Raw genomic sequence first — 12,445 nt, forward strand, 5'->3', positions numbered from 1 at the left:
TGTGTGTATATAAATTTTTTTGGGGGGGGGGACTTTCTTTGTATACTCAGTGCTTACTACAGTGTCTAGCACATAGTACTTAATAAATGCTTGTTTATTTTTTTCCTCTGCAAAATGCCACTGTTCTTAGCAGCAGCAGTAGTTAGCAGTTTAAAATGTCTTTGCCATGACAGTTTTTAAGTAACACTAGCATTTGAAGAAAAGTTAACATGCTTATGTAGTCAAAGGCAACACATTATTTTGATTATTTTATTTATCTTCAAAAATTTCTGCCATGAGACAGGAATGCATGATAGAAATGGCTCAAACATCTTCACATGAAACACTCTGATTCAGATTTCATTCACAAGTTTTCTAAAAAACATCTACAGTTTCATAATCCCACCCATTTCATCCATTATCACAGATTTCATTATCCATTAAACAGTAGTTGCCAGCAATTGAAAGTTGTAAGGCTTTCTGTATATTAGTAGTGTTTTCTGAACTACCACACAAGAATATCACAATTATAATTTTCATCATACATGGCAACCCCACAAGGTGACAGATGCTTCCAAATGAATCTCCCTGTTTACCATGAGAGCTCCACACCCCACAAGCTTTATGATATGCTTTTCTTTTTCTTAGTACTACTCACTCATCTTAAATATGTTCCTTGTAGGGAATTATATCACATGCTGACCTGATGGTTTTTAATCATCATTACTAATTGGCAAATGTCTGAATCCAATACTGCTGCTCTCTGATAACTATGTACAGAACACATTAGAAAACATATGGGTTGCTTGGACTCTCTAACTCTTCTTTTGAAAAGAACTACTTTGAGGTTTTCTTGAATAGATGTAAACAAAAGGAGATACACATACACACACAAACATATGTATATCTGTTGATACAGAGTATTTCAATGTGTGTTTACCTACACATATATAGATCTATGCAGAAACACAGAATAAGTGCCTGTGTTCACACTCATACAGTCACATACAGCACACGTGTCTGTGTTTGTGTATGCATGAATGCTGTAAATGTCCTTTTGGAGGCCACTGGAGTTTTCATATTACCAAATGATGACTAAATACCTGATCTGCAGCATTACTCCTGAGAAGATACTAGAAGGGAATGACAGTTTTGATGCACTTTGGAATGGCACAATCACGTAAACGCTTGAACATTTAAGACTTCTTAACTCATCCCAAGTTTTTAAACATGATCCTACTGAAAAATATCTGAACAATGCAGCAAGTAAAAAACAACAACAAAGATTTTATATGATCAAAGTATAAACAGATACATAGGAAATGCTTAATTGTCAGTCATTTTTTAAAAGTAGGAAACATGTATGTAGGGAAAACATCGGTGTGTGACAAAACTTAAAAACACAAATCTCCAAATGCATAACAACAAATGCCATGATACCCCATAAATGGCCAAGAAGCTTATCACATTTCTTAATGGAGGAAATCACCCTCTATGGCAAATAGGAAAATCTGTCCTACACCAAAATCATGACTGTTAATAAGGCCAGTAAGAAGAACTTGTAATTTATTGATGCTTAGTTTTACTCTAAGAAGTTACACTTGTAAAAAAGAAAAAAAGAATCCCAAGCACCAATTCCATAATTTAAAATTTACTGCATATTTTTCCTAGCTAAGTTTAGTTAGGGAACTATGAAAGTTTAGTTTTATAGGTAGGTACAAAGTCCTTTCCATTCATATGAATGCCAACCTGGATAGTCTGGAAAACTGTTTAGGTCAATAGAAGAATCCATTGTTTTTGAGAACTACTGAATTTGATTGTTATATTAACCCAATTTCTTAATTTTATTAGGCAATATTTTATATTTAAGTAGATAGGTACAGGGAATGACATGTCTATTCCTTGCTATAACTTTCCTTAGAAAAAAAGTAAGAATGCAAATATATCTGGAATCTATTGGTAGTGTAAGAAAAATTGCATATTTTTTTAATCAAGAAGGCAGTGCTACTTGCACACGGCATTACTGTAATCGCCCCCAATTTCTAGTTCCCTTTTTCTTCCATATAATGGGGATGGGTTTGGAGGAAAGGACAGCTCAATGAAGAGCCCACTTTGTTTTTTTCTTGCTACACTTGAAACAACAGCACGTTATATATTTATGGATACTTTTAACAGTGCTTTTGTTTTTCTGGAAGTTCCTGCAGAAAGCACTTTCAGATAATAAGGTGATTTACTTCAGGTCATAATAATTGCCATTTCCCCCCCAGTATTTACATCGTGCCACTTCCACACATAGCAATTTCTGAAACGATGAATGTTTCAGTCTTTTCCTATTACTAACTTTGGCCAGTTCTCAACAAACACTACACTGAAGGTCAGCTCCATTCGGGAGTTAAAGGTAAGACTACTGAAGAAAGCAGACCACATGGAAACCAACATTTGGAGTGATATAATTCTCCATTACTCCCCTTCCTATAGCTCAACTTTCTCCTTGTTGCAAAACATATATCAGATGGGAAAAAGAAATCATCTGAAGTTGAAGTGTTAAGAAACTGGTGAATTCTGCTGGTCCTCAGGAACAGGTGACTCACTTTGCTCTTCCCTGGTCTCATTGGAAGGCTCTTCATAACTTGGCTCACCCAGGTACTCGCTGCTTCCTTCACTCTGCTCCTCACTCTGCTCCAGGTCATTCTCAAGGGGGGTTGAAGAATCACTCATTCTTTCATTTTCAGCAGCATCACTGAAGGGCTGGGAGGAGGGCGGGGGTGTGGGAGTATTTGGTTGTAGGACATTCTCATGGGTAGAAATGGGTGCTTTGGTTATAGCAATATCTACTACAGTCTCATTCTGAGGCAAAGATAACTTCTCCACAACTCTCCACTGAATAATACTCATGTCTTTTCCACCAGTTGAAATTAAGTGGCTATCGTTATGAGTAAAGCTGACATTAGTAACATGGCTGCTATGGCCACTGTACTTGTGACTTGGTGCCTATTGGAAATAAACAAGACAGAAAAATTAAACAGTTTTTAATATGTCTGCTTACTGTGACAATGACTAAGGGAAGGAAGCCAGCTTATATAAAATAACAACTTCCATCACAATCAGCACTAATGAGATCTGAGAGAAACAAAGCTAGTGAGACATCAAATCTCTTTTCTAATCACTGAGCAGGATGGGAGAAAAGTTGGAGGGAACGATGGTAATGTCCATGCCTTTACTCCCAAAAGACCAAAAATGCCCAAGGGGCTGTCTTATCTGAATAACAGATTATAAACTCCTAAAGGCAGTAATAATAGTTATGATTATATGACAAAGCATGACAAGTTCTGCAGTCTCTAAGAATTATCTAGTGACTATTCTTAAGAATATGAGTTTAAAATCACCAAAATAAATCAAGCCAAACCAAACAACTCCTGACTGCTAAGAGGCTTCTGCCAAACACCTAAAAAGAGTAAATCCCAGCTACTTTTTTTGTTGTCTATTCTCTGAGGATGCCCTAATTTTTCAGCAACAAGAAGGAAGAAGGAAGAAGGGGCATCCTTTTATGGCTGTCCAAAGGAAAAGCCAGGTAAAGTTGGTGTATCCTTCAGAATTCTAGTGGAATGGCGGACAATTAGGAACTAGTTCTCCAAGTGGCTCACCCCTCACCAGAGATGTACACAAACAAGTGGTCCAGTAGCTTCCTCTAAGACCTGCTTATTTAGAAGTTGAACTTACCTTTGGCTTAGAACAGGGATACTGGAAAAGATGAACCTTGCAAAAGTCATCAGCAACTGCTATCACTTTTCGGTTATGGGATCTCACTAGAGCATTGATATCTGTTCCATCCGATCCTTCTGGCCAGACTCCTTACAAGATGGAAACATGCATATGGAAACATTAGTGTGAACAATATATGGTATGCTCTAATGCTTCAAGATTCTGTGACTGTCCATGTGATTACTCCTGCCACTCTCTACAACCTGGTAAGGCCTTTGGGAACTTTGTGGCTACAAAATTTATCATGCTGTAGCAAACACAGTGAGTTCTGAATGTATCTAAGTTGGTTCCCAGGCAATAGAAGTATGGTGTGTACTCTAAATCTTTCCAGCTCTGTGGGATCTGCTAGAACTTGAGCTCACTGGCACAGAATTAGAGAACCCAAGGTACCTTCCTGCTACCATAAGACAATGGAGTAGGATTTTAGTGAAGGATCATATAAGATATATTTTTTTATTTTGTCTGAATATAAAACAAGAATTAGACAAATAACAAAGTCTAAACACCTAGCTGATAAGAAAATATCTAAAGAATATAGGTTGGTGGCCAAATATTAAATTATATAAAAAAGAATGATCAAATTATACTATTTTTGGGAGGGGAGGGTCGGGGGAGGGAGAGTCAGTGAGCCAGCCAGCTTGCCTGGTAAATCTGAATTTGGAGCTAGAAGTTAAAGGTCTAAAATCATAGTTCTGCCACTTGTTAATCATGTGACTTTGGACAAGTTTCTTAATTCGTTTACTAATCATCTGCCATAGGACTGTAGGTATTGTGTGATGGGATATAAAGAGAAAAATGAAACAATCCCTGCTCTCAAGGAATTTATATTATCCTAGGATAAACAACATATATATGGATTTTAAAAAAAGGAAATCTACACAAAAATAACAACAAAATAATTCCAGGATTGGAGGAGAATTAGCTGGGAGAATCAGGAAAGATCTTTTCTAATTTAGAAGGTGGCATGTGAGTGAGCCTTGAAGGGACCTAATGTTTCTAAAAGGTGAAGTTGAGAAGTGAGAGCATTAACTAGGCATAAGGGTTAGTGTATACAAAGGCATAGATAGAAGACAGAAAGTTGTGAAGTGGGAACATCAAAGAGGCTAATATGACTGGATCAAAGAATATGTGATGGGAACAATATGTAATCAGCCTGGAATGACACGGTGGAACCATATTGTGAAAGGCCAAATAGAGGAGAATTGTACTTTCTTCTTGAGCCAACAGGGAACTACCAAAGCTTCTTGAACAGGGAAATGACCTGGCAGTGTTTTAGCATTATTCATTTGGCAGCTATGTGAAAAATAAATGAGAGGCTGGATGTAAGGAGATGATTTAGGAAGTTGTTTCAATAATACCAATTAGGGCCTGAATTAGGGTGGTGATCATGTGACTGAACAGAAGTGTTGTGGAGGTAAAATTGGCAAAACTCAGCAAATGATCAGATGTGGGGTAGTAGTGAGAATGAGAGGTTAAGGATAATTGACTTGAAGAATGGTGGTGCCTTTAAAGAAATAGGGAAATTAGGTACATAAGCAAAGATGTTAAGTTTGGGACTCCTATGGGTTACCCAGGTAGTGGGTCTATTTATTTGTCTGGTAGGCAACTGGAGATATGGGGTTGAATATGTATACAGGTCTGGGAGTCATCTGCACAGAAATAAAGAGCAGAAACTCTGGGAGCTGATGAGCTATGGGGTGGTAGTGAGAGAGAGGGGTTAAGGATAACTTCTAGATTGTGAATCTGCGTAACTTGAAGAAATAGGGAAATTAGGAAGAAGGATGGGGGAAAGCAGAGAAGGAAGGACCAAATGGGATGAGTTCCCAAAGGAGGTAATAGGGGAAAGAGTCAAGGATAGAAGTAGTGGCATTTTTTTTTTTTGGCGGGGCAATGGGGGTTAAGTGACTTGCCCAGGGTAGTAGTGGCTTTTTAAGGGTGAAAGGACATCTTTTTCATCAGAGACTGGAACATAGGAAAGAATGAGTAATCATACTGAGGAAATGTAAGGTTCAGAATTGGAGATAAGAGGGAGTGTGGAGAGGGTGGTGTGGCATAGACAGCTTGAAGAGAAAAGAGAAGGTTTAGAACAGATACCGTAGGGAGTTTGCTAGTCACTTATGGAAGAGTGAAAATATTGAATTGTGGGAGTGAGGGACCAGTCAGTATCACAGAATCATAGCTCTAGGCAAGGGACTGCCTAGACCATTACACAGCATAAATTTGCAATATAGTAAGGTGACATCCTCTAGGAGTGTTGACACAACATAGGTAGTGGGAATAATCCAGCATTGGATTTAAAAAAATATTAACATTTTAATTAATGTTTTAATATTTTAAATGATTTTTAAAAATAAAAGAGCTGAGATAAAAGTACAAGGGATTCAAGAAAAGACAGTGTAATGGTAACACTATAGAGTCATGAGAGAGGAAAGTGAGCAGGAATAATGAGAGCCTGGAGAAGCAGGAAGGTATGGAGTAGTATGAAGGACAGACAATATGGTTAGGAAATATGAGGCACAGGGAAAGATGGAAAGAAAAAATGTTATATATGGTCAGACAGGGACTTCACTTATTGACTGTGGAGGTAGATGATGTTTGCTGTGTGTGTGCGCGTATGTGTGCACATGCACACGTGTACATGTGTGCACGCATGCATGTGTACATACTTGGTGATAAGAACAAGGGTCTGAAAATCCTGGGGTGTGGCAAAATGGTGAGAGCTGAGGAAGTTGATGAATTGAGAAGAGAATTTGAGGGCACAGCAACATGTAAACTGAAGCACCCAAGCACAAAGGCAAGGTATAGGATAAAGAAGAATGAGAAACAGATATTGAATTCCTCAAGGAAGAATGACCTAACAGGATCTGGATAGGGGGATATATGGGTAGAATATAAACTTGAGGGCATGGACTATCCTACTTTAAAAAAAAAATCCTCATCATGTAGCATAGTGCCTGGAAAAAATTTTTTGGGGGGAGTAGATCAGGGTTGGGGGAAAATCTGAACCCATGATTTCTCTGGTGTAGGGAATTCTAAAGAGAAAAATGCTACCACTGGAGATTAAAAAATGTTCCACAACTTAATAGTCTTAGAGAAGTGCTTGAGGCACTGAGAGGCTATGACTTGTCTGGAGTCACACAACTGCTATATACCAGAGGGGGATCTTGAACCTGGGTCTTTTTGATCTCTATCTTTGATGCCACATTATTGGCATTTATTAAAATTTAAAAAAAAGTTGAACTTAAAAAGACCAAATAAAGTGGACACACACTTGTATATCTGTGTGTATGTGTACGTATGTGTATATAGGATAAGTTTTTACTGATGTCTTTTTTTTCAATGCCATAATTTCTCTCAGTATCCCTCCCTCCCAGAGAGCCATCCCATAAAAACAAATAACATTTTTTAGAGACAAAAAAAAAAAAAGAAGGAAAACGGGAAAAAATGAGCACAACTGATCAATATATAGATAGAAGTAGTCTGAAAATATGTCATGTACAACATTTGTAGAGTTCCTTCTTCTGTAGAGGGGTAAATGTCTCAGTCTCTTCTTTGGAGGCTTTCTTATTTTTTAAATTTTGCGACATTCAACTTCTTTTTTTTTTTTTTTGCAGGGCAATGGGGGTTAAGTGACTTGCCCAGGGTCATACAGCTAGTAAGTGTTAAGTGTCTGAGGCTGGATTTGAACTCAGGTCCTCCTGAATCCAGGGCCGGTGCTCTATCCTCTAGGCCACCTAGCTGCCCCCGACATTCAACTTTTGATTTTTTTTGTGGCTGTTTTTTCTGTTTATATTTATACTGTTTACATTCTGTTCCATTACATTCTTTCTGTTTATTGTGTATACTGCTTGTCTTCACTGCCTTAGTTCATATAGATTTTTTCCATGCATCTTTGTATTAATCCCATGCATACTTTCTTAGAGATCAGTAATATTCCATTATATTCAAGTTTAGCCATTCCTCAAATGATGGGCATCTACTCAGTTTCCAATTCTTTACTATTACAATAAATACTACTATAAATATTATGGCACATATGGGGACTTTTTAGAATCTCTGGGTTAAAGTGAATGGAAGCATTTTAGTAACTTTGTTTGCATTCTAAATTGCTTTCTAAAATGCAATGATTCAACAGCTGCACAAATAAAGCACTAGTGTGGGTCTCTTGCCCGCCCCATCTAGCCCTGTCCCCAATTCTCATTTTTGCCATCTTTGCAGATGAAAAAGGATTATATATGAAAAATGCAGGCCTCTATTATGCAGCACTTGCTTTTATTTTAACATATATAATAAATTCAACACGTAACTTTCAAGTCTGGTCTGTGATTCTTTTTGGCCTTCTTTCTGGGTTTTTTTTCCCCTACTGAAAAATGCTTTACTAACTCTTTTTTTTTTCCTTGTTCTTTTTCCCCTTGACTTCCCTATCCCTAATTCCTCCTTTCTTCTTCCTCCTGTCCTCCACTGGAAAAAAAGAAAGGAAAAACAAAGTCCTTGTAATAAAAATGCATCATCAAGCAAAACAAGGTTATACACTGGGCATGTCATTCTGCATCTTGAATTTGTCATCTCTGACAGGAGGTGGGAAGCGTGCTTGATCACAGGTTTTCTGTGACTGTCATTGCATTGATCAGAGTTCTTAAAGACTTCGAGTTGTCTTTAGAATGTTGGTGTCACTGTCTAAATCATTTCCTTGTCCTAACTGCTTTACTTTCCATCAGTTCATACAAGTCTTCCAAGTTTCTCTGCAACCTTCCTTTTCTTATACCCCAATAACATCCCATTACATTCATACAACATAATTTGTTCAGCCATTCCAAATTGTCAGGCACCGTTCGGTTTCTAATTCTTAGTTTTAACAAAATGGGGGCCATATTTTTGTACCTATGGGGCATTTTCTTTTTCTGGGGTATGGGCTTAGTAAGTGGTATCTCTGGGTCAAAGGGTATGCATAGTTTAGTGATATTTGGGGAATAGTTCTAAACGTGTTCCCAGAATGGCTGGGTCAATTTCTGCCTCCACCAACAGTGCAACATATGCCTGTTTTCCTACAACTGGCTAAATCTTTATTGTGAGTAAAGGGTAGCATGAGAGGAAGAGCTCTAATATGAAAGATAGTTTGTTAATAATAGAACAGGTCCAGGGGCAGCTGGGTGGTGCAGTAGATAAAGCACTGGCCCTGGATTCAGGAGGACCTGAGTTCAAATCCAGCCTCAGACACTTGACATTTACTAGTTGTGTGACCCTGGCCAAGTCACTTAACCCTCATTGCCCTGCAAAAAAAAAAAATAATAGAACAGGTCCATAAGACATAATGGAAAAGCAAGGAAATGAAACCATTAAAGGATTTCTAAAGTCTCTTGTTCTATATTCCATGATCCTAAATTTGGATATCATCAAGGTTGAAAAAACTACATGTAAAATAACAAACAGTAACCAGTAGGTGGTGCTAACAAATTGCTTTTAAATATTTAGTTTCTGTGCAGTCCTGGTTAAAGGTTAAAGAGAACACCTGAAATTTCTTAAAGTAGCATTTCTATCAGCTACTCCCACTCAACATTTTCTTAAGTTCAGCTGTTATATTCTATACTTTGGAACAGGCATTTCTAATGCCTCAAGGAAGCTGACAGTAGGAGTGAGATCAGTGAGGCCATGAAGAGGGTAGGAAGTAAGTACAGAAATATATTTCTTAACATCTTTCAGTCTTTAATTCCTTTGAAGAGGCTTCCTGGTACAAGATTTTCAGGCTTTATACAGAAATACTCATCTTCACTCCATTTTGGGTTTTCTTTCTGAGTACCTGGAAGGAAGCAATGCCTCACTAGCTTTGCTAGTTGAAGTCTGTCCTTTGTTCTTGAGGAGTACCATGATATCAGGAGGTGATGTCATGACTTTCAGTGAATTGGATTTAAGTGAGGGAGGGCTGTGCAAAGTCACCAACCTCACTCTCTCCTTCAGAGCCATGTGGGTCCAGTGGCAAGATACAGATCAGGACAACTGGAGATGGCCCCAGATATTTGAAGGCAATTGGGTTTAAGTGACTTGCCCAGGGTCATGCAGCTAGTTAAGTGTCAAGTATCTGTGGCCAGATTTGAATTCACATCTTCCTGACTCCAGGGCCAGTGCTCTATCCACTATGCCACCTAGCTGCCCCACCAGCTTTGCTATTGAGCAAATGGAATGAGTAAGAAGCTAGAGAAGTGTGGAGGGCTGCCCAGAACAGATCACATTAGATTGTAAACTCCCTAAGGGCAGGGAATATTTTCCATTTTTGTAGTTGTATCTCTAGGGCTTAGCCCAGTGTCTGGCACATAGTAGGTGTTAATAAATGTTTACTGACTGACTAGCTCTAGGAATTTTAATCTAATCAACTGGTCCTTATTCTCCTATTGGTGCCTGGCACATAATCATTGCTTAATAAATGCTCATTCATTTATTCTTCCTAGGATGAGGGAATAAGGTTATTAAAGTGTAGTGGGGGGCGCCATCTGGTGAACAGGGAAGGAGACTGCAGTCTTGGGGAAAAGCTCTGCACTCGGATGTAGCCCACACTAGGATGGTGGTCAGAGAGCAGCATCATCTGGTGGCTAAAATATACTACACCACCTAGCTGTTTCATTCATTAATTATGGGCAGGGGCCATCTCCAGTCGTCCTGAATATATCTTGCCACTGGACCCAGATAGCTCTGGAGGAGAGAAAGAGGCTGGTGACTTTGCACAGCCCTCCCTCACTTAATAGAATTCATTGCAAGTGATGATATCCCCTCCCAGCCTTCATGATCCTCTGAGAATAAAGGACAATGAGAACGGGAATTCTGTGGCACTACACTGCTCGGTAGAATGCAGATAAATAATATATAATAAAGCTGAAAAAAGTAGTTCTGAAGGGCCTTAAATGCCAAACCAGGAAATTTACATTTGACACTGGAAATAAAAGGTAGTCATATGGCTTCAATGTCATGAGGACACTGGAAGAGACAAGAAAAGACTAGAGAAAGATTAGGAAATCCACACTATTGTTTTATAAAATCTTTGCAAAAACACACTGAACGTGTAGTGGTTTTTTGGGGGGGGGGCAGAGCAATGAGGGTTAAGTGACTTGCCCAGGGTCACACAGCTAGTAAGGGTCAAGCATCTGAGGCCAGATTTGAACTCAGGTCCGCCTGAATCCAGGGCCGGTGCTTTATCCACTGCGCCACCTAGCTGCCCATAAACATGTAGTCTTTGTTTAAAGAACTCTAGTGATGGAGGAGGTACCTAATACAGTTTCCAGGGACCGCATTCCACTTCTAGAGAGTACTTGGAAGTCCTCTTTTTGGAAATTCTCCTCATCTTAAGCCAAAATCTGTCTCTGCAACTTCTACTCATTACTCCTTGTTCTGCCCTTTAGAGCCAAGTCTACTTGTAAGTGTAATCTCTCTCCATATAAATGCCCTTCAATTACCTTAAGATTAGCATTACAACTTTCCCAAGCTAAACAACTCTAGTTCCTGGGCAAAGGCCTAATAAATGTATGCTGATTTACTGAATGATATGAAGCAGTTTTGATGCTATTTACCATCCTGGTTCCCCTGAACACTTTCCAGTTTATTAATGTCTTTCCTAAAATGTGACACCCAAAACTGAACATAATACTGAAGACTAGTCAGGCCAGGGCAAAGTGAAGAAGGACCATTGCTTCCATTATTATATTAAGCCTAAGACTGCATTTAGCTTTTATGGCTGCCATATCACATGGATGATTCATAATGAACTTGTAATGAATGCATTAAGAATCCCAAGATTTTTTTTCAAACAATTCAGGAGGCATTTATAGGATTAAGTATAAGACACTGAGTTTGGCTCTGAAGATATAAAGAAAAGAAAAAAAGGAAAATCTGTCCCTGCTCTTGGAGAACTTACATTCTATTTGCTTATGTCTAACAATCTCTAAAAAAGAACATACATACATGATTGAGGAGGAAGAGAAAATAAGTAGGGAGATCAGAAAGGCTATGCACATGAATAAAGATCCAGATAAGGAGACTGAGAAAGACTAGTCATATCCGCAGGGATGATGAGAACTAGGAGGTCATGAAAACCCAGGGAGAAGAAATATGGAGGACACCAATCAGACAAATCTATCTGTACTTCCCCCATCTTCTACCTGTGCAGTCTATTTTTTGAACTTAAGTCTGAGACACATAACCCTTAAAAATTTTATTATCCTAGGTTTGGTCCAATGTTCTATCTGGCCTATTAAAATCAAAATCATTTTGGATCTTGCCTCTGGCACCCAATGTGTTAAGCCATTCCTTCCTGCTTTGTGTCATTTGCAAATTTCATAAACATTAGTCTATGCTTTTATTCAAACCATTAACGAAACAATGTTTAAACAGTCTAGAGCCAGAGAGAGAACTAAGGGGTCAAGGGGCTGGAGGTCACGGTGTGTACAAAGTACAGTGCAGTAAGGGAAAGCAAAGGGAGAGGTGGAAATCCAATAGATTATGGTCAGATCAGGAGTTTTGGAATTCTTGAACGTGAAGGTGGTGCAACTGTGGGTGATGGCAAGAAGTGGGATGAAGGAGTAGGGTTAGGAAATGAGTAGTTAGGGTGTTCTGAGGGAGAATCAATATGTACATTGAAGTAGCTAGGGTAGAAAAGACAAACTGAGCCAGGTACTGAACTTACTGACAAAGGGAGAGTTATAACCTGGTAGTCTGCAGA

General features: G+C 38.7%; 1 protein-coding gene across 7 annotated transcripts in view; it reads right to left on the reverse strand.

Annotated features, from left to right (window-relative positions):
* Positions 1-241: 241 nt before the first annotated feature.
* The window catches only part of EML4 (EMAP like 4), a 167,047-nt gene continuing 154,843 nt past the window's right edge, over positions 242-12,445 (reverse strand). For all 7 annotated transcript variants that reach the window (XM_043984396.1, XM_043984399.1, XM_043984398.1 and 4 more), the window contains 2 exons: positions 3,700-3,830; positions 242-2,970 (listed from right to left, as the gene is read on the reverse strand). In XM_043984396.1, coding sequence (XP_043840331.1) covers positions 2,524-2,970; positions 3,700-3,830 — 578 coding nt within the window. In that variant the 3' untranslated portion in view covers positions 242-2,523. The remainder of the gene's footprint in view (positions 2,971-3,699; positions 3,831-12,445) is intronic.

Source organism: Dromiciops gliroides, chromosome 2 (assembly GCF_019393635.1).
Source record: "Dromiciops gliroides isolate mDroGli1 chromosome 2, mDroGli1.pri, whole genome shotgun sequence".
NCBI lineage: Eukaryota > Metazoa > Chordata > Mammalia > Microbiotheria > Microbiotheriidae > Dromiciops > Dromiciops gliroides.